A 27,254-nucleotide genomic window follows, 5' to 3' on the forward strand; every position below is an offset into this window, starting at 1 on the left:
CTTAATCTTATTTGTCTCTTACAGCAGCATTTCTGTAAGAAGATGCTGCTTTTTTCAGAGAGTCCTAAATAACAGGTTGGGCTTCCCACCATCCTCATTATACCCTTTAAAGGCTCTTTTCCTTTTAATCTATAGAATGTTATTGTCTGACATGACTGGAGAATACTATGCACTGAAAAGAGAAGCATGCTTACCTAGATGAGCATGAGAGACAGGCATCAGAATAAAGTTAAAGAAATTGAAGAGTCAGTTTCTAATGGTATCCAGTCAAATTTTGAAATAAATAAAATAAAAAGATTAGCCAACTTGAATGATCAAGCATGTATCCTTGCACTCACCATTTTAGGTGATCAACTGATGACTACTAAAATTTCAGGTCTGAAATCAAGTGATGCAAGTTTCTATACCTCACTATAAACAAACAATAAGAGTGTACCTCAAGACTTCCCTTTCTCTGGTCCAAAAATGAACCTTGAAGCTTATAGTTCTTCATTATTGCCTATACTAGGCAACTGCATGATATTAATGTATCTGTATTTACTTTTTACAAAAGGAAACACTGTATGTAATAGGTTTATGTCAGCGTTCATCAGATGGAAGTTTTTATTTATTTAGCAATTGCAGTTCTAATCTCCCTCTGTGCACCATCTAACAAAATGAAAACACATGGAAGTACAGGAGAGTATCTTACAAGTAGACCATGAAATTTGCAGTGGAAATGACACCAAGAAATTTAATTGAGAATACATTAAGACAACTCGCTGACCAGATGAATGACATTTTAATGAATGTCTCTTCAATATCATAAAATCACTATGTTTAATACAAGTGACAAGGATAAAGTTCACTGCCATCTGAACGCAGAGCCAATGGAAGTCAGAATTAACCTCTAAAACCTCAACAAGTCGCTTGTTTGGGGAAGTGCAGAGGTCTGTTTAATCCCAGAAGGGAACTATTCAGGCATGGAGGGGGCCACAGCCTGGGATTCCTATTTGAGACAGCTGCGAAGTGGATCAAATTAGAACACGTCTCTGCCGGGGAGCACGCCAGCAGGACTGCTGACATTTAGGAAGGAAGAGGGGACTGCCATGGGAAGAGTGCTTGGGTGCCTTCTCAGCAAAGCAAGGGAAGGTGTAGAGGCACTTCACGGGACAGAGGGGAAAAGAAAAGAAAGGTTCAGCTCGAGGCAGAGTTCGGTGCTTCGACACAGAGTGGGAAGGGTGAGGAGCTGGTTTCTGTGGCACTGCTCCGGGAACGAACGCGACACTGCAAGAGGCCTTTGGCCGAACTGCATTGTAGACTTACGACTAAATTCCTTAAACTTGGCATTATTAATCCCTTACAATTCCTGCAATCACCTCAAAACTGTCACGGCTCGCCGGCGGCTTCTCGAGGTTCTGCTGCCGCGCTCCGCCGGGGGGCAGTGCTGTTCTGCGGCCAGCGAGCGCCGGGCGCGCTGCCCCCCCGCTCCTCATCGTCCGCCCCGGGGCGGCCCCCGCCCGCAAGTGCCGCAGTGCCGGCGGCGGCTGCCCGCGCCCTGCGCTCTGCGCTCTGCTCCTGCACGGCTGCTGCGCAGACCCGGCCGTGCCGATAAACCGGCAAGCGTACCCACGTGCACTGCAAGTTGGCTGGAGAGGTATTTCCCCCAAATTACTTGGACTGCTTCTCATACTTCTAGCGAGAAGCCAGGACTAGTATGTCTGCGTATTCAAAAGCATTCTAAATGCACATTTCAGTATCAATTGGATTGCTTCTGAATGACAAATGCCAGAGTGTTGTTTCTCCTGCCATTTCTGGTTCAGTGCACTGGGCGGATGAAGGAATTTCCCTCAGACTATTTGGCAATTGCTGCCTATGCCTCTGCTTTGTCACCAGCTGGTCTGCAGGACACAAGATTGCTGGCTTTCCTTACGTTACTGAAACGCAGACATCACGTCCAGCTGCTGCATTTTTTCCACCCCTAATTCAGATAGCCTAGCTGTTCAAAATTTTATTTGCCTGAAGCCAGACAGCTAGCTAGACAGTGTAAACCCAAAGTTATAAACCAAAGGCAAGTTAAAACCAGCATCAGTTCAGTCCCGCTCCCAATTTAGATTTCACCCCAAGAGCTGTGTCAGAGTACAGCAGAAATGGACCCAGTGTCCCTATTGTAGTTCTTTTACTTCATCTAGTTCTTAGTCAAGCAAACCCACATTGGCCCCAACTGCTGTGCTAACATTGGCAAGAGCTGCTAAACCAAATGTTACCTGGGCTGCCTCTGAAAGTTCAACCAGACCAGAAAGTCCCTTGTGCTTCATGGAGATATTATTCCTTGGAAGCCAAACAGTTCCTCTTAAAATTGCAATAGAAATGACATTGAGAAAGTTAATTGAGAACACAGGTTTAACCAATTCTGTTCAGTCCTTTTTCCTATCTACTCATACAAAACTAGGGATTAAGGGTAACAGAGTTATGTGTTTGCTGGATGATTCTATGTGAGGGAAAAAATAGATTTCAGAAGACGGTTCCCTAGCAAACCATGCTAAAAGCCAGCATTTCAGATGCTGCTCTGTTCTGCCATTAACTGTGACTACTATTCTTAGCCCACCTGACCACTCTATATGATTTTCTGTAGCATCCAATCAGTTTAGGTGCACTTTGTACTCAGGATAATTAAGAAAAACCGCTGGAAACACTGAATCTGTAACATCAAGTTTTACTTTGTCTCCCATGAAGGACATGACAGTAATTTGTTGGGTTTTCCCAGTGTTGTCACCTGTTAGCACAGTGAGTTGTCTTTTGGCATCAGACTGTGCTTGGAACTGTCGCTTCCCTCTTGCATCATCACTCATGATAAAGAGCCTTCTCTGGCATTTTTAATGGCTAAAGCAATTTGTTCCAAGGAGTTGAGAGAAACTAGAATATTACAAACCAAACACTGGGGCTTCAGTTATCATTTCAGTTCCCTCTCCCCTAAAAAGACATCCAAGTCAGAGTATTTTTGTGTTTTCCAGTTTTACACAATTTTTCTCCCCCACTGAGTAACAAGTATTCTCATATATTATAAAAATCAATGGTCTCCCCAGCACAGCCTTATATAGCTCTTTGAGTAGAATCTCTCTCTAAAAATAGAAATCTCTTTGACATTGAAGCTCCAGGCAGCATGGAACTGTTGCATTTCAAGTTGAAGCTTTTGGAAAGCGCACTGTGTGTTTCTTTTACAAGTGTCCCACAAATGTGCAAAATGCATGACCTGTCCTGTCATGAACTTTTGAGTAAATGAGATTTTGTTTGCAGCCAGTGCTGTTGCAGCAATAGCTTCTTAGAAGCAAGCAATAAAAAGAGAATGCAGCACTGGCAAAAGGTGCTGGATTTACAGCTTTGCAAAAATAACACCCTTTCTTTCCCCGCTGCTGCCCTCATAGGCAACTGCCAGCCCTTCCCAGACTGCCTGACTGAGCAAGATATCATCAGTTAAGCCCAACTCTTGCACTGAGGACAGATGAAAACAAGCAAACAAGTCTTGCACATCAGTGTAGCAGTTTTTCCAGTTCTCAGGCAGATATTCTTCTTGAGAATACACAGAAAAGAAAGGGCAGAGGGAACACAAATCCTCTTGCCCAGCTTTTGAAAATGCTGACAACTTGCTCTTAGTAAAGTCAGGGACAGAAAGAGCTGACTGCCAACATGCCTGAATTGGAGACTGTAAGAATAGGAGGCCTCATTCTTCAGAGCACTAAGCCCAGGAGTATTAAATAGAGCTCAGCGCCTCTGTGTCAGACGTGCTCAGACACGACTGTGCAAGGGCAACAGCCACAGATGGACTATTGACAGGAGAGCCAGAAATCTGGCTCAGTTTCCACAGCTACACTCTGAGTAAAACAGCATTTCCTCAATGTTCTGACTACAACTATCTCTTCGCCATACCAAAGAAATTATTCCTCCATCACTCCAATATTCCCCTAGCAACATATTTAACATGAAATTGAAAGCGATATTATTTCCAAATGAAGAACTACAAGCGAGTATTGACCTTAAAATCTGAAAGAGGAGATGGGTGTATGATTCTAGCCTACCTTGAGGGAGGATCTTTTGGCCTTCAGTTCCAGTGCAAGTCACATGCTCTACTTGTAAGACACTTCATTTTTACTCTGGTTGGCTCCACACTGGAATTCTGATATATAACCTTGTACAGTATTTAAGAGCTGAAAGGCAGCTCACTATACTAATCTCCATGTCAATTTTATGAAACAAATCAATAAATGGATTCAAGGATCACCTACACAAGGAAGTATTGAGAAAGTGACATAGTAAATCTTCATAATAAACATGCTTATTCCTATTTATTTTATAATTATTTGGGGTTAAAGCCATTTCAGAATAAGCCATTGAAAAAGAAAGAAGAATTTTATATGATGCTTTGCATCCATTCAACCATGACCATTTTAAAGTTCAATGAAATCTGCTGCAAAACATACACCCTAAGTGTGAGGGATGCTAAGTAAGTTAGAAGACTGATGAGGGAGATTGCGTACTTTTGTTTGTTTCAAATGGTGCGTCCTGGGAAATTTGTCTGAATCCGTATTTCATGGCTAAAGCCAGTAGCCAATATAATTCTTCCATAAACCAAGATATGAAGACTCAGGCAAGTAGAGAAATGTCAGGGAATAGTGAAATTTGGGCAAAACAGTGAAACAGGCAATTCTGAAAGTTGATCAGTAGAGAATTTTCAGGGGGGTAGATAAGCTTGAGTCTAGCTGAGTTATTTTGAAAAGTGAAAGAAACAGAAATAGTTCAAGAGAGAACAACATGATCGTGTTTAATGCTAAATCCTAGTAAATGAAGTTACCAGCTTTCACAGAGGACCATCTTCTTTCGTCTAACTAAGTTTTATTTAGTTGAACAGTGCACTTAAGGATGACTGCAAGTAATGACAGCTGGAACTCAGTGGCTGTATTAAGCTTGGCTGAGTCTGGGAGCTTTGTGCTTTCATTTGAAGACCACATTGGCCACTTTATCTATGCATAATACAATAACTATTTAAAGTATATTATCTAGATACTGCATTTACCAGATGGTCATGTTATTTGGTTTTTTGAACAATCTGACTCATTTGTGCTAATGCAGTCCCAAAAGACCCTCACCCTGTAATCTGGCCCAATTGTGCTGATCATTGTACACAGAGAAGGATCTCGTAATAAACATAGTGCTACTGCTTTCTCCTTTGGAAGTGAGGCAAAGCTTCTAGTTACCTCTTCATGATCCTTCTGGCATTGACTGACTTGCTGCCTCAGCAGTGAGGCAAGTAGCAAGAAATACATCATCTGTGGGCACACATTTCAGTATAACCTTGACATCATTGACAGCGATAGCTACAGCCCTCACTGAAACAGAAACCTGCAAGACAACATTTGTTTCTTCTTGCTGCCTTTGCTATTCCTTTCGGCAGGATGATCATATGCCATACTTGTATATTTGCAAACTTATGACATAATGTTAAGGGATTGTCATAAACAATGCCATTTCAGGGAATGGGCGGAGGAGACTGAGCAACGATTTCATTTGAACTGTCACTGGACCAGCTTTGCTCTAAGGATTAAATGTTTCATCTCATATCCAGATTTGTAATGAGAACCCTCCCTCCTTTTCTCTCTGTCTGTTCCCTCTCCCCCCAGTTCAAGAGAAGTTGGGCTGATGACCAATGCAGTGAAAATGAGACAGGGGAGCCACACAGGACAGAGTAATTGATACAGGATATGAAGCTAGGAATGAGTGGGTTTGACACAGTGCACAGTAGTAGCTGAGTGGCTCAGTAAGCCTGCTAGTAAGATGGATTTATAGCTTGTCTGTCACTAATTAAGAAGCCAGTTGCCCCTCCTCCTGCCACCCCGAAAGCCCCACACATCCCTTGTTCCCCTCCCAAAACATTGCATAGTCTGAAAGGCAGGTAACAGGACAAACCATTAAATTACACACACATGCTTTGGATTAAATTCAGAAAAGTACACTGATCTCCAGCAAACCCTTTCCTTAAAAAGAAAGATTTTCATATTTCAGCACCGTTCTTATCACAACACTGGGTAACTTTTCAGCTGGTAAGAGTCTATTTTCTTATTCAAATCAATTCTCTTCTCTTCCTTGCTATCTTTGACCCACAGCTAGGAAGATGCCAAAAGTGGTCTGAAGCTCCTAGTGATGTTCCTGGGATTATGCACCCTCTACTATTGCTCAGGTCTGTGCCAAAGGGCAGCAAAATTCTGTCCTGGAAGAAAATGGTGAATTATCAGATTTCAGCCTACTGGCTCTGCATGCTCTGTAACCAGTAACAGCTGGTACTTTCAAATCTGCTTCAATCTCATTCATAAACTTCTTCTCAGCAATTAGTTAATCCTAGATTATGTAGATAATTTTACAGATCTGAGGTACAAGAAAACTAGCTGCAGCCTAAACTCAAGCCTGCCTCAGTTCTCCCAAGACAAACCTCAGGACAACTCCAAACTTCGCAAAAGCTCAGAGAGCAGGCAAGGCAAGAAACCAGCTATTAAACTTAGAACCCATTTCATGGTGGCTGAATGCAAGCTTGCTCTGTGTGAACACTGCTCTTCTCTCCTGTTCCTTTGCCCAGAATTATTGGAGTGAGTTAGAAGGAATAAGTAGCACTGAAACCCTCAAACTGTCCTCAAGTTAAAAGAACTCAAACCAAATGAGTCCTTAACTTGGCAACAACTCTACCTTAGCCACAGACAGTAAGTCAGCCTCTCAGCATTGACCACAGCATCTGTGTTACTGCCAACCGTAGCCTTGGATTTGGAGCCTATAACCCCAGCTTTAGTCAAGACTGAGAGGCTAAACATACCCTATTATTATCTTAGCACCACTAGAAGATAAGCACTTTCAGATAGCAGTTTTTGCTTTTTACCTTTCATTTACCTGTCCTTTGACTACAATTTTGGTATAAGAAATGTGCCACTTTTTCTACTGGAAAAACCTAGTGCATGGTCTTAAGACCATACTAACTGCAAGTACCTAGCAGCTTCACTGCTGCATCACTGACAAGACTTGAGCTCAAGATCAGGCAGTAGATATGCTTACCACAGGGACTGTCTATTGTAGCACTTCCAGTGTTGCCTCGAACTGTCCAGTAAGCAGATATAGACATTTCTATTTCTTGCCTGTATTAGGCTGTATTATTCTCCTTTAACCTTATCAACACAAATTCTCTTCTCCAGGCCATAAGATATGCTGTAGTCAAAAGACTTTTGATGCTACCTGTACACTGAAGCACTCGGTAAAGACACATTACTTTGTCAGTCCCAAAGAAGTGTTGACAATTCAATTATCTCTCTGTACAGGGAGTGGTGGGAAAGAAGAAATGAAAACATAGCTACCATGTTCATGGGGATATCAAAGTTGGTTAGGATTTGAAAATAAGCCAGAAAGCATATAGCCAGTCACTATTCAAGCAGGGCAAGAAGAAAAGGGGAATGGAAAAAGAGCAGACAATGCACAGCCCACTACTGAGAGGCAACAGCATCATTCTTCTCCTTGTCACACATTCACCAGCAGCACTAGTAGAAAAGAAAGTTAGCACAACATTTTAGTTTTGATACATCAAGTATGCAGTAGTACACTCCAAAAAATAAAAAAGATAATCCATAGCCAGTCTATGCACTGAACTACAGTAGAAGTGTTGTACAAAATGAATAACAGACCCTAAGTGCTGTACCCAAGCTCACTACTGGGAAATTTTCTGCATTGCCAGCATACCAGATCAATATTTCAGAGGTCATTATCTCATCCCTTCTTCAGCTGCTATCTTTGGATTTCTGCCAGAGAAAGGCAACTGCTAGCAAGATGATACACTAGTACATTAGGCACAGCTTTTAGGAAATTGAGCAAGCTTTTCTTTTCACTGAGATCAGTCTGCTCTCCGATTCCAATGGCACAAGTGCTCCATCAATATATAGATGGTCAAACATGTTCTTTAACCCTCCCATGACAGTAGGTATAAGAAGTTGTATCAAGGAAATAGATTCTTCTGTATTTGTCAAATATACTATGAGGAGAACTGCACCTTTATGTAAGTTCTTCTTGCATTATGGGAAGTAGGAGACAACCATTGCCAAACTGAAACAGTGTGCTCAAAAGGTGTGATTTCACATGCACAGTACAACAGGAGGACTGACTGGATACAGAGTTAAACAATAAGTAAACCAATAACCAGGAGGTACCATCACCCCTCTGCAAGAATCTCCTGTGAACTTTTACATGAGTAAATCATGACTAAAGTTTTGCTTTAGCTGTGAGTTACTAAGTAAAACCAGAACCTTTCAGTCAACTAGATCAATGAGTTTAAAGTTTAAAAGTGCCTTCACGTAGCTTAACATCCTATACCACATATTTTGCCATAAACTACCATAATATTATACCACTGTTCAACTTTCCCAATGGTGAGCTTGGTCATAATAAATGGCAGCACTCCCATGAACTCAAAGAGTAACATCCCACCTCATTTTCTAGAAAGACATTTTAGATTTAATCCAACAGTTCAAGAATTGCATCAGACACTAAAGAACATTAAGTAACAAAAATATGACTGAACATATTAGTTTTTTTCCTTTGATCTCCCTAATGTTGTATTTTCTCACTTTAAAACCCATTTAGAAATATAATTAACTTTACAGACAAACATGAAAGTCATCTCAACAACACTGGATGTGTCTAGAAGCCTACCCTTAAGACTAGAAGCAGAAAAGAGTGTGCTGAACTGCCAAATTCCCAATATCATTATCTTGCTACAGGGAAGAATTTGGTGACAGGAAATATTTCTGTGCTTATCTTGCAAGCCAAAGATACTTCATGATTCAAAGCTTCCTCTCAGGAAAAGCATTCAAGAGATAGCTTAGAAGCATCTTTGTTTAACCCAGTTAATTTACAGACATTTACATGGTCTCACTAGCCCTACTACGGAAATTCTACATACGCTCTCCAAAGAACAGGAACACAGTGACTTCAAAGGTAAAATACAGAAAGCTATATTTTACTATACTTTCTGTATTTATACTGGCTAATGTCACAGCATTCCAGTTTTAGCACCCAACATGCTCTAGGGGCAAGGCTCTTTATTGCATGCCCATGCAAACAGAGGAGCTAGGGGGAGGTTGGATTTCACACCCATGATGAATTTGCCTTATCTGAAGGTTTTATGCTCTGGCTTTTACTGTTGACTAAGTCTGAAGGAAACTAGCTTGTCTGGTGCAGAAATTCAGTATGGAGGTGACAGGAACTGCTATCAGCTTGATGCAACTCATCTCCAGGCATTGCAGATGCACATGGCTTGAGACACACCATGCACCAGACTCATATTCAAATACAGGCATGGCTAATGAAAACAGACTAAAATTTGGTATACCAGCTCTAAAGAGGCCCTAACAGTAAAATGTATACAGCTGTCATGGATTTTTAGAATTTGTATACAGAATACTCCTACACAGGTAAGTCATCCCACTCAAACTCCAGCTTATGATGCTGTTATCTCTATAGTACATATTCCAGCTTGCTTAAAATTTAATCCCCAACCTTGAGCTCTGGCCTGCCTAAAATAGCAGGCCTTCAGTTTAGATCAAAACTTGGTATTTCAAATGAATTTATGTGGACACAGAGCCCAGACTGGAGTTCTAGGCAAGAACATTTCCTAACTATACAGTTATGAAAACCTCTCAAGGAACTCCTAAACTATGCTACCATTATTCAGCTAAATCTGTGAGTGGCTCCAATTCCCTTTCTGAAGATCTGATGACTTTTTCTTGTCTGCTCATCTATAGCTATCTACTGAAAACTACTTTCGCTTTATATCCATGTTCAAAGAGGAAACTAAGAACACAAAGGCCATTCAGTTTTCCTCAGGTACAGGACCAAGGTCTAATAACCAACAGCAGGGTACCTTGTTTTGTTACCCTGACATGTGAGCCAGGAAAACCAAATACTTCCTGACCTTAGATTTGCCCACCTGTCTATCTAAAACATGTAATGATCTCCAATATCCATGTGTCAGCAATGACCTTCACAAACACAGTATTAAAGAGATGAATTTTAGACAAATTTAGCTCAAGTGTTCAAAACATTGCTCAAAGTATGAGGAAGAGATGGCAAGGTAATAGCTGCAAAGACATTTGCTTTCTTGCTGAACATGGCATTGTTGTTGTGTAATTAGAATAGGAGTCGCATGTTAACCATGTAAGAGAAAGCTATCTGTTGTACAGACAGATGTAATGCATTTAAAAAACACTGTTGCAGGAGTACCAATTCCATGTGCCTGAAAACTCAGAATAAGCTCAAGAGCTGAATGGCATGTTCATAGAGACATTAATAACACACAAGCACATAACTTCACAAGCCTAGATTTATCAGCCAGTAAAACAGGTGGTCTAACTTTATTATGGCTTTAGTAGGTTTTTGTTGGTTGTTTGGTTTGTTTTTTTCCTTCAGATTGCCTCACTCTTTTAAGCATACACCCTATAATTTGTAGTCATTACTTAGCTTCCAAAGCATGATTTGGGTCAAAGCATCTTAAATGGAATTTTACCAGCAAAGGCCTTAATTCCTTGTATGAAACAAGATCTACAGGCTAGTTGATAGGCCATATCTTTGTTTCCAGAGGTATTGATTTAAAGCTAGAAACTGACAGTTTGTTTTCAAATAAACAGATGGAAATACATTTGGATGTTCATATTGTAAACCGGAGTTTAAAAAAAAGAAAAAACAAAAAATACACTCCAAAACCACCAACAACAGAAAAAACCCCACACAAAAACCAAACCACCACCAAAAAAACCTAAAAACCAAACCAACCAAGCAAAAAAAACCCAACCCACCCCAACAAAAACCAAAACCACAAAACCCCCCAAAAAAGGAGAAGGAATGCAAGTTTGTCACTGTGTCACCTCTATTGATTATGTGACTATGGAGTTCCTCACCTGTGCTCCACAAGCTGCCTGGGAGAGTTCAGAACATTGCTGGTGGAAGGGCTGGTGCTCTGGACTGAGGAGCACTGGGAAATGCTGGTTTCTACTAAGTTGTGAGCTGAAACCCAGGATTTTGACGTGGCAAGGTCAGTGTTTACCAGCCTGAAGTCTGTGAGCTGTTTAAAGGATCTACAGAGATCCCTAAAAAAAACCCCAGACCCATTATGTGGTAGGCTTAACTTGCTGCACAGACATTTATATCTAAAAAACCCAAAAAGCTAACTAACTGAAGGTTACTTTATTTTGTCTAAAGGACTCCTGCATGCATAAACATTGTAAAACAAGGCCCTAGTGCTGAAATTTATAAACTGCCTGAATTCATTTGTAGCTTCATTTTTAAAGCCCTAATTTCATATAGCTAAACCCACTAATATGATAATAATTGTGCCACTGAGTGCTATTGCTTCCTGCTCATAATAAGGCATTGTACATTGTTAATTCTATTTGAGTGACAGATAACTTTCAAATATATTTAAATACATTTACTAGCCACTGCCTTTGCTGTAGGGTTTCATAACAGAAGTGCTGAAGTGTCTTTTTTTTTTTAATACTCTCTACAGGAAACACTGATCTGTGATTCCAGATCCTGAACTTCATGACTAACACGTAGCTAATCAATTAATGAGAAACGTAACTTCTGGAAAGTACAAGCTAATGTCTGATAAAATTAAACTAAATATTGACTACATTAACTTATTCATGCTGGCCTTAAGCATATTAAAGAGAAATATGCTAGCTAGCTAAATTTATTGCAGCAACCAGCAGGCAGGCCTTTAATAGTAGCAATACTATGTTGCATTTAGTTAAGTGGAAAAGCTGAGTTTCATATAGACTTTGTGCACTCCACCTGTAGTACTATTGATCACTTTGTCAGCAAGCAGAATACGACTTTAATTGCTTAAATTTTGGATTACTTCATCACCACCCATGTCTCTTGAATCACTTCGAATCACCACCTCTTTTATAAAGACTAAGTCATATTCAAGTCAGTTGACTTCCTTGGTATTTCTAGTACACAGTCCATTTAACTTGGATTTTTAACTTAATTTTACCTTCTGTTAAAGCTAAGATATCTGACTGTATCCAGAAAGTTCTAGATTTGGAAACATCAGATCTGTATTCAAGGTGTCAAGTGCTAAAATTTTAAATTGCTTCTTTTATGGAAAAATACTATTAAAAGAGTGCGTCAAACACTTGTTGTTTTGATACAAGTATGAACATAGAAAGAAGAGGCAGTGTCTCCACACTCCTAGCCCCACTCCCCCTTTCCAGCACACTGATACCTACTGTCTCTGCTTCTTTCCCCTTTTTATCTCTCTAACACTACTATAAAATAGTTGTACCTAAGAAACCAAACATCCTGTTCTGTGCTCACTTATTTTTTCCAAGAGTTAAAAAAAAAAAAAGAAAAAAAAGAGAAGTATTTCTGGAAACCTAAAAAACCCCCTTGTAACTAATTTAATTCACGATACTTCTGTACCCAGAAACGGTTCTCAACACAAATAGACAGAACTGATACTTGCGCTTACAAGCATGAAACAATATACTGACATCAAGTGAGAAGTTTTAACTGTGCTTACCACCAAACTGCATATTCCTGCCTCAGACAAGCGTAAGGATCACTATAACCTGGGCAGGGGCTGGGGAGGAAGGCCTAAAAAAAACCCACTAATGGTTACTCAGTTACCTGCCAGACGATCTCTGAAAAGAGACACTAAAATCTTAATGTTGCATGCAGAAAGTTGTGTAAAGTGGCAGGTAGGTAGAACCTGCTTACAGAATAAAAAACTATTACACAATTTCTGTGTAATGGGAAGACCTAGACTGATTAATTTTTTCTAAACAGAAAATAGGTCACCTATTTCATGGGGAAAAAAACCAAAACAAAATACAAGAGACCTCAACATCAGCCACATTTAAACAAATCTACTCTAATAGATAATGGTGAGACTGAAGTGACTATACAGAATAGGTATTGTAATCCAAATATTATTTTCATTGAAGAGGACTATTCAATAGATATTTCTTAAACACAGTTCTGCATTATTAATGATGGCAAGATATCTAAGGGCACAGTTTGCTACTGTAGTAAAAAAATACTACTTTAAAAGCTGGATAGTTGTTGGGCCTGAGAAAGTAACCTTAAATTTGAAATAGTTATTCAACAGGGTCGTAACAGTAGTCAAAGGGCATATCCCTGTTAAGCACCCTTCACCCTTTATTACTGATGCATAAACATAAGTCTAAAAGAAAACAAAGTCACTACTGGTAAAGTTTACAGCTGACATAACTAAAGTATCAAACAATAATGAAAATGGACAACAGATCTACAGTTTGCCTGGTAAGCCATGCTATTCTGGGCAACATGTTTCAACATAACAAAACACAAGACCAGCCATCAGAAACTCAAGACTAACACTTTAAACCGTAGCTTCCCTTAGGGCTTAACACATGTAAATAAGGTTCACTGAAAGCGGCTTCAAGCCTTGAGGGCCATACAGCAGTTCAGAAGAGGCTTCAGGAATCAGACAGGATATTCAACTGAATAGGTTCTTCCAGACATGACCCCTCAATGAAATAATCTACTCTGTTTATACAAGCAAGGGACCTTCAATAACAGGGAAGTGTATTTCCACTACATTCAGTGGCAATATTTTCTCTTCTGTTGTCTAAAAGCTGCTGGCAAACTGAAAAAGGATCAGTAAGTACTTGTCGGAATAACTTATAATTTGGAAAGCTTGCTTCAAACTGGAAATAACACTGTGAAAACAGATGTATATTTTAAAGCCACAAAAGTCTTACTTCAATAGATAGAAGTTTAGGCTAAATGGATTGAGCTTATGCTTTTTCTCAGTCTGGTTGCCCAGGCAGGCTGAGCAATCCTTGAGCCTGGTTGCTGTCAGGCTACATCTGAAGCACATCACTTAGACACACATCCCAGATACAGGTGTGTACTCCTAGCAGCACACCAGAATCAGATTAAGATATATATCATCTTTCCCAAAAGCCACCAGTAAAAGCAAGACTGTGAAATGCCCTAACAATTTCTTAGTTGCACAATTGTAGGACCAGGACTGTCCTCAAGCCCATTTGCCTCACTTTAAACTACAACTCATTGACCTTGTTATCAGGTTCAACATACCTCCACTCTCTGATCTGCTTATTATAGGACTCAGACGCACAACCAAGATCATCAGCTGGTAAACTGAGCCCCAGTTGCTGTCTATGCATCCACTTGCAGCCACAACAAGTAACAGGTGCATCTACTTCAGCTCTTTAGCTTCACCAGGATTACATTTTGTGAAGCAAGTTTCCCTATTATCTTGCTATATCATATGTTATTTCATAGCATGGAATAGTTCTGGGTTGTACAAACTAAACTGCTTTCAGATTAAATCAAAGGAGCAGATCTAGTACATGCTACCTGGCCAGTAGTCTCCAGGTAACAGAATGAGACTAGAGCTAATCTGAAAGTAAGAACACTACAGCATACACAGCACAAAGGCTGGGCACTCAGCATTAGCTTTGTCTACAAACCCCCTCCTTCACCCCACACTAGCATAGACACAACCACTGTGTATTCCTCAATTTATTAATCTTGCACTGATTAAGAAACAGAGTGAAATTTCCACATGCTGCAGCTACCCATAGCTACCCCAGGCCCAGCAGCATCCCACAGCAAGTTACTACCCCACATATTTTTCCCCCCACATACCTGTATCTTTGACAGGTGCTCTCTCACCAGTGCCTCACAACACCCCAAACCTGCTCCCAGTTTTCAGCCCAAGCCTTTATGAAGCCTCTGGACAGCCCTCAGTCCCTCCTTGCAGCAGCAGATTGTTAATAGATGCCAGGTGTGCCCAGCTCCCATGGCCTTGTCCTGCAGCTCACAGGGCTCCTGGTGCCTCCGTGGTGCTCAGATAACAGGGAGCATACAGGATAAGTTCTTCACAAAGGAAGTTTCCCCTAAGAATAACACCTCTGTGGATATGAGGAATTGCTCAGCACTTGACATTTTAAGCAGCAAGGAGCACTCCTGCTTGTGGGAAATTCTGGATAGAAGAGTAATCTGGGCTCTAAAAGAAATTACATACTTCAAGTTAATTGTCCAAGTAATCCAGCACTGTTCTTCACACCTTCTAGTAATGCAATCTAAACACCTGAAATTAGAGAATATTACAACAAATGACTCAGAATAACTTGAAATCAGATTTATATACAACTATTTATGTATAACACTTTAATACTGTTAAAAATTCAGAAATGTAAAATTCCTTATGGGCAGAACATGCATAGCACTAAGGTCAGTACTGCTGCAATGTCAATACACCTTGTATAACAATTTCTTTAAAACTTTTGGAATTCAGAGTCGATATTTCCATTGTCATTTCACTGGAGGAAAACCAAGGCATTCTAACAAGTGCATGATACATAACTTGAGTAATAAAAAGCAAGAGTCCTGACTGAGGGGCAGCAAAAAAGCAATACAGGCAGCACCAGGGAAGAGTGGGCTAAAGGACTTCAACATACCCCAGGGGCAGCTGGTGTCTTCACAGGTTCAGCACTAAAGGTACAAGCTCAGCTTCTCTGTGTTACATTGGTACTGCAAACATCAAAAATCTAAGAAAACCCTTACAAATATATTTTTCTTGTACTGAGATCCCATTCACAAATTTTACTGGAAGAAAAAGTTTTCCTTCCCAAAGAAAACTCCAGCCTAAAGCAGATAGGAGAAACAAGTAACAGAGGAAGCCTGGGCTGCACTATAAAGCAAGAGCAATCACTGGTTTTGGAAGAACCTCTTCTGCTTTACACCAAAATATGCTTTGCATTAAGTTCGCAAGAACTGGATAAAGCTTATTTACTGTCCCCAGTGTCACCAAGTCATATTTCTGCTAACAAAGGCAGCTTTTGTCTCCCAGTGGGCTCGTCAAAGGCTTTCTGCCAAAACTTCTTTTGAGAGAAAAATGTCTGCTAAACACATATTTTACCAGAAAGATCCTGGTTTCCACAAATCTTTTGTGTCTCTGTGTGTGTGTTGTTGTTGTTTCTTCCCCAGAAATCTGAAAAGTTTTGGTTTACATGAGTAAATTATTCATTCATTTTTGTGGGTTTCCAATGAAGGCAAATAAACTAAACCAGAAACAATGACAGCTTGCCTGGTAAGACAGTCTATGTATTACTGAGTTACCTGGTGATATCCTGAGGCCAAAATAACACAAATGATGATGGTATATTTCTACCCTAGCAGCAACCTGCTATAATTTACTATACAACCTGCCTTTGCTCTTTTTTTGTCAGTGCTCTCTCCTCCCTTTTATTCCCCTGATAGAAACACCAAACAAAAAGGATAAAACTGAGGTGACCTTATATAGACATTATTCAAATTTGGGAGGCACAGGTGCCTCTAGGGGAGGCCGGGGAAAAGGCTGACAGTCAGGAGAACAATTAATAGGTACAGCATGTCCAGCGTGATCCTGCAATGGCAAAATGTTCGATGTATATGGGTTAACCTGGAAGTATAATACTGACAGACAATTTGCTCTAATGTGCATAGGAACTGAAATGCTGGCAGAGTGAGGTATAGGGACTTACAGTAATTTCTTTCCTGCATGACCAAAGAAGAGGCTGAGTTCTTTATGAAGGTCCAAATACCTCACAATTGTGATCTTTCAACAATTCACAAGGCAGCAAAATGGACTGAGAGGCCCTTTCAAGAACTTTAAAAGGAAATTCAATGCCCTTGTCTATTTTCTTTGAATGCTACCAAGGAGTCTGTTTAAATATTATGAAACTTGTTGAGCCATCTAGCAAGCCACGTAGACCTATTAACATGGTACATTTGTACTTCTGCTTTTTTGACATAAATCACTGACATTATGGAATGGGTAACAGTTTCTTTCCTGAGACACTTGTAATGGTAATCTATGACAGAAGTGACCCCAAATTCTCAGACAATAAAGAAACAGGAACAAGTTTTCTTCTCACAATCTAAGTATCACATTATGCTATTTCGAGTTCACATGTTGCTGTAATTGCTGTTTATGTTTTTTGAAAGAGGGTCACACTAATTTCTCCCTAGTGTCCACATTAAATATTTACATTCAGATCTAAGATGTCTTGTAAAATTTTAATAGCATACCCTCCTATTAAAAACAAAACAAAACACCACAAACCATCAACAAAAAACTCAGCCCAAATCCTAGCTCATATATGAAGCAAACCATTCTAAACACTGTGTAAACCATCGTTTCTTCCCAAAGTACAAGGATGTTTATGCTCTTGCCTAGGGGTAGATAAACAGAGCAGCATACCACTCCATATTTGTAAATGTTAACAAGGCAAGGTAGAAACTGGCTTCTGTATGCGCCAGGCTTCTGTTTCTTCACTGCTCAAAAAGCCATAATATGACATATGGGTATGTATAAATTGAAACAACAAAGATGTATGGCCCCATCACAGAAAAACATGCAGTCTCACTCTTCATTCTACATATCATCTTGACTCCAACAAACTTTTCAAAATTGCCTCCAGAAATGAATCTTAGGTAGCAGCCCAGTGACCTAATAGTATATTGGGGATAATTCCATGTGTCTGTGGAACAGTTGCACCCTCAGATCTGGTGTATAGCAAAAGTAACTTTCCTAGAGTCAGTGGGTACTGACTCTGTTGCTGTGAATGTGGTAGAACTATACTACTTCAAAAATTTTCAAGAAAATGCTATGAGGATTTATGAGGATAATGTATCGAACCACAACTGAATATCGTATAAAGCCACAGTACTTACACCGCTAGGTAGAAGACTGAGAGCAAAGAACCCAAGGACAGCCCTTTTATGTGTATGTGTCATTCTAAAATAGATTCCTGCAAGCATCCTGGTTAATATAACATACCGTTTGCCAAATATGTACTTTAAAAATAGCAGTCAACTGTATGGCATACTTTGAGTGGTGTTAAAGCTGTCTAGGTTTTGTTATACAAAGGCTATGATAAGTTATAACATGCTGCCAGTGCAAAAAAGAGTGAAACAGCAAAAATCAAGCTGCATAAGATTCTTGAATGAGTACTTGACGGGGAAGGCTAAACCATAACAGGCATCTCTTAACTTTAGTAAATCGGGGCACTTACTCAGATGACTAAACATGGATTTAGGATCTCCAGTGATTCAGATGTTTATAGTTTGGCAACTAAACCTACAGTTGGGCATCTAAGGAAAAGTGTAGAGTACACCAGAAGTCAGCACACCTACTGCTCTAACAGCATGTAGACACTGACATGCTGCCCAGAGGAGTCTGAAGTTATACATTCTTCTTTTAAAATCTTGGCATAGATTTCAGCTCTGGTAGTCTTTCATTTTAGGAGAAACTGATGAGATTTTTTTTTTTGCATTTCTGCTAAACTCTGATTGATTGTTGTTCCAAACTTCTGTGTCCCCCTGAAAAAAAAAAAAATCCAGCCTGTTTGACATCTAGCTCACAACCTCAGTAAAGCAGAAGTTTTTGTATTTTTTATTACTGGCCAGAACAATACTAACCTCAACTGGGACAAGTTATTAATTTGTGTTACTAGAAATTTGTTTATGATCAATAATACTGATCCTTTTTCTTTTGTACAGACAAAAGTAAGTTGAAGATATGGTTGCTGCTCTTTTCAAATGAACACTAATTGTGCAATTTGGCATCTGTTTTTGACTCACTGTAGGTTCGCAGCAAGAGCAAAGCAGCTAAGGCTGGACTGTGTGAGGGAGATGAGGTGGTATCTATCAATGGCCAGCCTTGTGGAGACTTAACCTATGCTGAAGTCATCGTTCTGATGGAAAGCCTGACTGACGTCCTGCAGATGCTTATCAAGAGGTACAAGAATGCTCAGAATGCTTTGGTGCAATTCTGTTCAGTGAACCATGTGGAATATGCTGGTTTTGAATGCACTCATTTTGCAGACATATACTGTGAGCTTCTTATAGTTCTCTTATGTCTGTAACTCTGCTAATCTGTATAGAATAGGGAGGGAAGACAGAGTATTTGATGTGAAGGAATTAATGTGTATAATTTGAACAGCACAGTTCGGGCACAGAATTAAGATTAGAGTCTCCAAATGTAATGATTTTATTTTATTAAGTATTCTTAATACTTACAAGGTGCCTGCTACCATATCTGCATACCAGAGAGTCTTCAGTTCAGTTATTCTTTCCACCCCTTTGAAGCAGTGAAGTGTTGTTTTTCCCCATAGATAGGGAAGTGAGGTTTACAAAAAGCAAAGACTGTATAGATGGAGAAACTGTGTTACAAAGATATGCCTTGATGATGACATGGCAAATGGTCTTCTTGGGTGGCAAAATGTGTCAGTAGTCAGGAAGGGGAGAGGGTCTGGCAACAATGAATTCTATTCCTGGAGCTGTTATCACTTCACTAGATGAAGTGGGGCAAGTCACAGCTCTCTGGGTCTCAACTTCTCCATTTACAAAATAGTGATACTGAATTTCAGTTTTCCTTGAAAATGCTTTGAGCTTCTTAGAGAACCTTCACGTAAATTTGAAGCCAGCGTTACTGCTCCCTGCACATCAGTCTGTTCTAATGACTTTCTGTAATTTTATCCAGTGTGCTATATGCAATCTTGAGTTCACAACCACCCATAGTAAGCGCATTCTCCCCAGACTTTGTGAATTCAGACAAGATGAACTCTGAATTGTCTTCAGTGTGAGGAAGAAGAGGAAGAAAAGACCTGAGACTTCCACATTCCTTGTAAGGAATTAGAGCTTTCCCCTCAGCTACTGCAGTTCCCTTTGTCTGCTTTCCCACAGGCAGGAGCAGGAGGACAGAAGGGGTCAGGATTCATGACAACAGCTAACAGAGCAGCAACCACGGAAAGTCTGAAAGGGCTCTGGTACAAAAAAGGCACTTGCCTCTGGTTACCAGGGATGTCTAAACAGCACATGAAATTCCTCTGTGCTTTCTGCAACCTGCACAAAGGAACTTTCCCGAAGTGTCTAGTAGTTCAGTTACAATCTGCCTTCAAAATAAGATGCTCTCAAGGGGTGGATATTTTGCATGGCCTGTCTGTTCATGTTCTCTTGGGCTGAGTAATGGACCAATGTGCTGAGATCAGGGGAACAGTGATAGCTGAGGATTACAGCTTACCTTCTCCATAGTGCATACTCTTATTTCTGGTTCAGCAGTGTACTATTTGAATGCTCCTCATGTGAAATCTGCATTCTTATGTTTTTAATTCATAACATGACTACTAGAACTGCACTAGTAAAAATTGTATTTCTGGCTGACCGGCTGTCTGCAGTCATAGAAATAGCTCCATACACTTTGACTCCTGCCTGTTGCTGCGCTATAACTGATATTTCAGTTGGTCTAAAGGCCACATTACATTCTAGCTGCAAGTGACAGCACATCTTTCATTCACTCCATTGCCCCTGTCTGCATGTATGATGAAAGGCAGTACAAATCCTGAAAATCAGAACCAAACCAGAGTGCTTAGATGACATAATTCAGTGTTTCATGGAACAAAACTCTGTGTCTGTTACGAATTTTAAGAAAATTGCAGTTGCTCAACAGTTGGCTGGCTCTGAAAGTGACTAACATTTTCTAAAGGAATTCACTATGAGAATCTTTGAATTTCTTCTCATCAGCTCACCTTCTCCAACTCCCCGTCCCTACTGTCAATATCTTCCAGGGCAGGGGAAAATAAACGGAAACATTTCTCTTCCACTGCCTCCTCCTTTGTGGGTAGTAGCCCACTCAGCACTATGACTAGCAAGATTTTTCAGGATGTGTTTTAGCATCCTCTGAGAACAATGAGGGGCAAATCCTTCCTTTCCTGAGAAGCCACTTGTTAGCAGCCATCTCAAGAAAACGCTGGAAATCATCAAAGAATAATGCCTAATTAAAGTGGTGTTTCAATGGTGATTTTTGCATCCAAGCCTCTTCTGCTGGCAGGGAAGAATATTTCTCCTTGGGATGCTTCTGACTATTCCTGAAATATTTGCATGAAAGATGCATTCATTGTTGGCCTAATTCTGCTCTTACTGAACTCACTGGGAGGAAAATTTTGCTTTTAAAGTAGTTTTTAAAATGCTATTTGGCCTTTAATGTCTACAAAGTTTTCCCAATCCCCTGTAAACCACAGTCAGTGACTGACCAGCAGTGCCCACAAAATCTTCAGTTTCCAGGATCAGAGGAAAGAGGCAGGGCAGGGACTCTCCAGATGCCACGTGAGGGAGCATCTTACTGTCCTTCCTGACAAATGCTGAACAGATGTACCCGGGAAACATCGAGCGTGGGGACATAAACAGAAACACTAGCCTGCCCTTTTCACATCAGTGTTAGCAGCTCTTGGGCTACCACTGAGTCTAGAAAGAAAATTTCTAGGGGGAAGCAGGGAGTGTGCTCAGTGCATACCAGAATGAAATGCACCATGGAGGGAGTAAAACGTGACTGAGACAAACCCTGCCGTGCTGACTCCATGAGTTCTGCTTCCTTCCTGGAATCACACCAGGGGTGTTGTTTCTGCAGTGAGCTGGAAAGACCTAAAACAAAACCAATAATTTGACGAAACAGAGTCTTAAATTACAAAAAAGAGATCAGACGCAGTATTCTGCCTCTTGACACATGGATACGCATTTATGTCTATATAGAGTAGAAGTACATCCATAAGTAGCAAGGGCCTTTTAAGGTGGAAATCTTTCTCTCTCACACGTACACACAATCACTCAGCTACCAATAAAGGCTAGCATTTACGGGCCCAGCCTCCCGCCTCATATCTTACAAGGAAATGTTTACAGATTTCTGTAATTTATCTGTACTTAAGAGCAGTACAATTGATCATCCAAATAGCATAATATGATGGAATCCAGCAGCACTCACAAGGAGCTCCCTAAATTAAAATCTGTCTGACCTTTATGTAGTTCCATATGTGGTTTAATGGATGCTATACATTTTGTGCTATTTGAGGCAGACCCGGACTGCTACAAACAGTATGCTACATAGCTAGAAATCAAGTGATATTGAAGCTTCTTCAGTGCATTGACAGATTTATTTCTTCTGTTGCTTCTTCCAGCCTTTCTTTGTAGGGTATCCAAAGTTTCAGAATACCTGGGACTCACTTTTAAGTTCAGAAATCTCTGTAATACTAGATATTAATATTTTACTGAGGGTAACCACTGCTTCCCTCACTTGAAAAAGTGCTTTGCTACCTTCTAGCCAACAAAAAGCCTTAATAATGTGCTGCATTATTAATGTACAGAGAAGGTTTCTTCTTGAATTAATAGTAGTCAGTATGGCCCAGAGTACTGAAAGAAGCAGCTGGATTACACTAGGAGTCCTAACACCAGTAAAACAGCCTAACTGGGCCAGGAGAATGAATAGTTTTAAAAAGGGAGCTACACTGAGTTATATCATTCAGGAAGCCAAAGTAACCTTTGCCAGTTAGAAATATATATATATTTTTCAATAACTAGGAAATATTTTATGGGTTTGCTACCCTTTTTCACTGGATCACTGCAATTGGCCCATAATTTTCTAATTATTGCGTGATCTATAAGAATAATGAACCTCATAGGAATTTTCTGAATGTGTATTTAAAGTATGCATTGCCCTCCCTCTGATCCTCACCCAGTACTTGTCTGTTCCTCAGAGAGTAAACTATTTGGGACAGGAACTGTATGTGAGGATGGTGCCTAAAACAGTTGCAGTAGTAGCCACAGAGGCAAAAATTAACCACTATTCTGATGTCATGCAAAATTAACTTTCTCATGCACATGTGAAATATGAAGAAGTCTGTCCCAGAAGTCTCGGTAGCATTTGTCTGGAGATACTATAACATAAATGTGTCTGTGAAAGCATGCTGATGTTAGGAATTATATAATTCAACATTGAAGAAGGATGGTAATAGGATCACAGTTCTACTGCAACAGTGTAATTTCCCTCAACTGTTAAGTTGAAGAATTTTGAAAGACACAAAGGTGCTTTAATTTAAGACCTCTACATTCTGGGAAAATTCTTCTACTTAAATGGACCTGCTAGGGGGTACCTCGGTTAATATAGGGGGGAAAATACTATACAGAAATTGTTCTAGTAACTGTACTTACAATTGCTGTGCTTATAGCACCTTAATTTCTTGAATTACTTGTTTGTGCATGTGCAGATCCTCCAGTGGAACAAATGAAACCTTGAGTGCTGAAAGAGAAAACGGAAAGCATGATAACATGAAAAATGAGGACTATAGGGAGAGCACTACCCTGCAAAATAACACAGCGAAGGAGATACCCCATGGAGATTTATGCATCACAGAGATATACTGCGACACTCACCAGGGAGGAGAAAGCAACACACACTTTTCTGAAATTAAACAAGAGACCACACAAAGCCACAGAATTACTCCTAAAGTGATAGGCACCTCCAAAGTGCTTGTGACAGATGAGGCTGCTTTCAGAGGGAAAACAGAAGAAAAAAGGCCATGCACTATGGTTGAGCTGCAGTTGTCCCTCTCAAATGACGGGCACAAGGGCACCAATGCTCCTGCTGTGACTCTCTTAGGGGCAGAAAAATGCAGCCCTGCAGGAAGAGGACCCAGTGCACAACAAGATGGGACTAGCCCTGTAATGGCAATTCCCCTGGGCGTGAAAGAGGGCAACATCCAATGGTCAAGCAAAGTAGTCCAGTTTTCCAGTAGCAAAGAGGTCAAGAGGATCCAAGGTGCAGTTCCAACTCTCCCCAGGGTGGAGGTGATCCTAGACTGTTTGGACAGGGAGAAGGAAGCAGCCAGGTCTGTAGCTGAAAGGGGGTGTGTTGATTCTCAAGTGGAAGGAGGGCAGTCCGAAGCACCTCCTTCCCTTCTCTCCTTTGCAATCTCATCAGAAGGCACAGAGCAGGGAGAAGACAACCAGCACTTGGAAAGGGATCACAGACCTCTCAAGCACAGGGCGAGGCACGCAAGTAAGTATGTCCCATCTATCTAATCATTTGTACTGCCTGAGGGTATAGTTTGTAACTTTGAACATAATTTCAGAATTTAGACTGCATTAGAACAAAATGTTTAGGGTTTTTTTCTGCAGTTTTCTAACTTCTCCTCTCTCTTTTTCTTTTAAAAAATGTTTCTGTTCTTGCTTTATATATTTTTTCAGAGTAATACAATGCTCCCGGTGATGAGCCAAGAGTATACCTCTGCCTTAACTGTGCTGAATAACTTTGCTTAGTATACCTCTACTTTGAAACTATCCCATTACTTTGTCCAACTAAAAATACATCTCCCAAAAGATGTGTTCTGCTCGTCTTCTTATGTATATTCAGAGGCAATCTGTAGAATATTAACAAAAAAAAGCATGTTGCTTGCACATGTCTAAGTGAATCCTGTAGACTTCTCCTTTTATAGCAAAAACTTTGTGTTGCCATTTGCATCATCTAAAATCAAAGCCATGCCACTGCTCTTAAAAGTTAATAACAAAAAAGGCTAGTAGAAAAACTTGATGTTGCACGCAGAAGTGATTTTGACAGACACTAGCATGTGTTTAAGTGTTACATGATCCTTTCAGTTTTGTCAGTCTTCTCTAGACTGTAAAGTGAACATGCTATTTCTTCTGACTCCCATACCCAGAGGTCAGCTTCAAAATGCGTCCAAGAAGTTTACGTGGAAGTAAACTTGCAACTGGATTCAACATTAATTTACTGAGTGTAGATATGTTCCATGCATCTCTCTAGCTATTTATTTATTTATTTATTTATTTATTTATTTATTTATTTATTTATTTATTTCTCTGTCTATTCATTTCTTTATTTGGGACCTTTCTATTGGTTGCTTGCTCTTTCCCAACAATGTTAAGAATCCTGTCCGCGCATTTAGTAGCAGTATGTCAAAGGTGCCTGAATGTGTGCAGTGATATACTGTAGCAGCAAGCTATTTCATATGCAGTGTTGGAATTAGTCCGCTAACCCGCTGCTAATTCCTCTGTAAGCATATTTTTAGCATGATAACCATCTGTATCTTATTGGCAAGTGAATCAAGCAGTTACTTATACCTAAGTGTCTGTATGCAATCCACATATTTTTGTCATATTAAATGAAGCATAAAAGAAAAGTGTACATGCTTTACATTTTGTCTGTGAAGTCAGAACCAACTGTGTGACTGTGCCTGTCTTCGAGAATTACTTGCAGTACCTGTCTATTAATGCAAAAGTATAAAGAATGAACTATATATTACATCATAAACTCCTCTCTCAAGTAAGACATAGATTCTGTCTTTTTCCATCTCAACTATGACAATATCAATTCATTCTAATATAGTGGCTGGTTGTTATCCTTAGGGAACCACTGAACTAATCTATAAAAATATTTACTTTTTAAATTATTATTATTATTGTTGTTGTTGTTGTTGTTGTTGTTGTTACTGTTATTATCATTGTTATTATTATTGTTATTGTTGTTGTTCATAAAATCCTATCTACACTTTAGAAAAAAATTTGGCAACTATAGGAGAATAATCTGTGTGCAGCAAATACTATAAAGGGTTTTTTAAATTAAAAATTATAATGCATCATTTAAGTCTAAACTAGAGCAGGATATTTATTATAAGTGTTTGATCTCTTTAGCAGAAATTTTCTCTGTAAATAGTAATCAGATTCTATTTAGCTGAGCAGGTGGCATTTCTTCTGCCATCTTTTGAAACTACTGATTAAGAATTAAGAAAAAACATACTAGCAAAATAAAAACTTTCAATTTTTGCTTCCCACAGAACTGTATGGGTACCTGCTGAATCCCTTTCCTAGAAAAACACTCACTGCTGATGCAAGTAGTTTATTTGAAAGTGTAGCACTTAGACGTGAAGGGCAACCATTTCTTTTTGCAGAGGCACTCCAGTATTAAAGCCCATACTTTTGGAAAATGTCTTCAGTGACTATTGTAAGCATTTGGATTTTCAAAGGACTGAGCCAAGGATTTTGTGATTTGGCCCTCTCAAAATAAAATATTACAAATTGTGGGTTTGGGTGTCATGTTCCTTTCTCTTTTATAGGTTCTTGTGAGAACCATTGGTCCAGTCATGCTGTCATTTGGCATCATGGCAAAACTCCAGTTGTCTTTAACAGGAGAAGTATCAGACTCCATCTACTGAAATGGCTAAAAGGATTATTAATAGAAAACACACCACATGGCTTTCTTTAATGAGTTCCCTTTATTTATGCTAGCAAAAGATACTAAATAATTTACTGTTCTTTTCTCAAACATCAGAGGCACACTTTTTCCTTTTGAAATTAAGTGGAAGGGGACCATTGATTTAGGAAGAAACAGCTTTAAATTCTAGATTTTTTCAAAGGAGAAACTATTGAGGTCTTCATTCATGAGATGCAGTGGTAGAATATAAGGAAGCTAAAGAAACAGGGACACTACCTGGCCTGCGTTGCCCCATGAGGCACACGCTCCATGTCACATAACAAGGGAGAAGTCATGCTGATGTACAGTGCATCTATCAGCTTTACAGCTGCATCTATTCCTGTTCCACATGACTTGATGAAAACCAATAATTCATGCTTTAAGAAATATGTATTATTGATATATGCTAGCGAATACTCTTGAGAAGTTAGCTGAGCCTCCTCCATTCAGTTCTTAAATGTGTATCCATTCTTGCCACACTTTCAAAATAAATATTCTGGAGCTGTATTATCCTGTACAATTTTGGATTATGTTTCAGGCAAGCGACGCTTGTTAAAAGACTGAGACCTGCTTTCCTTGAGTCCCATGTCTTCCAAGGGGCTGATAGTTAATGCTAATAGTTTCTGTATATGCCTTTGTGGATGTATACTTGCTTTTAAATAGCTAATACACAGAAGCATACTCAGTTTTATCAACTACATGTATTTTGTAATGCATATGAGTAAAGTAAATACATAAATGGCAGAAGCTGCTACCACCATTAGACAAAATACACTCAGTTTTATTTGGTCTCCGATGTTAAGCAGTCATGGGCCTGGCTGCCTGGGAATATCTGCTGTAAGCCTAGGAACTGTGGTCAAACGCTTCATAAATATCGGGCATAGAAACTGAATATATGAGCAATTATAATCTTCCTGTTGCTGCCGAGATTACTTTTGGGAATAAAAATTGAGAAAGCTAGAAATAAAGACACATATAACGCTCCCGTTGAACTAAGAAAGTTCTAAAGAAAGTGATGTAGCCTTTGAACTTGCACAGGTGTGACTCTGTGGAATCCTGGGTATGGTATTTACAACACAGTTGATGGTGTGGGAAAAGCTTA

The 27,254-nt window shown here is 39.7% G+C and overlaps 2 protein-coding genes across 7 annotated transcripts in view; one reads left to right on the forward strand and one right to left on the reverse strand.

The window, feature by feature from the left end:
• SEC24D (SEC24 homolog D, COPII coat complex component) overlaps positions 1-27,254 on the reverse strand; it is a 215,781-nt gene that overhangs the window by 108,926 nt on the left and 79,601 nt on the right. For 3 of the 6 annotated variants that reach the window (XM_065634359.1, XM_065634355.1, XM_065634354.1), the window contains exons 1-3: positions 23,406-23,578; positions 23,098-23,185; positions 21,410-21,537 (exon numbers count right to left, since the gene is read on the reverse strand). The gene's annotated coding sequence lies outside the window, so the exon portion shown is untranslated. Of the gene's footprint in view, positions 1-21,409; positions 21,538-23,097; positions 23,186-23,319; positions 23,579-27,254 lie in introns of those variants that run through there. The other 3 variants (XM_065634357.1, XM_065634358.1, XM_065634356.1) reach the window with 3 other exon arrangements.
• SYNPO2 (synaptopodin 2) overlaps positions 1-27,254 on the forward strand; it is a 72,676-nt gene that overhangs the window by 41,081 nt on the left and 4,341 nt on the right. Inside the window, exons 2-3 of the mRNA XM_065634352.1 lie at positions 18,705-18,856; positions 23,154-23,944. Coding sequence (XP_065490424.1) covers positions 18,705-18,856; positions 23,154-23,944 — 943 coding nt within the window. The remainder of the gene's footprint in view (positions 1-18,704; positions 18,857-23,153; positions 23,945-27,254) is intronic.

The sequence above is a fragment of the Caloenas nicobarica genome, chromosome 4, assembly GCF_036013445.1.
Source record: "Caloenas nicobarica isolate bCalNic1 chromosome 4, bCalNic1.hap1, whole genome shotgun sequence".
Lineage (NCBI taxonomy): Eukaryota > Metazoa > Chordata > Aves > Columbiformes > Columbidae > Caloenas > Caloenas nicobarica.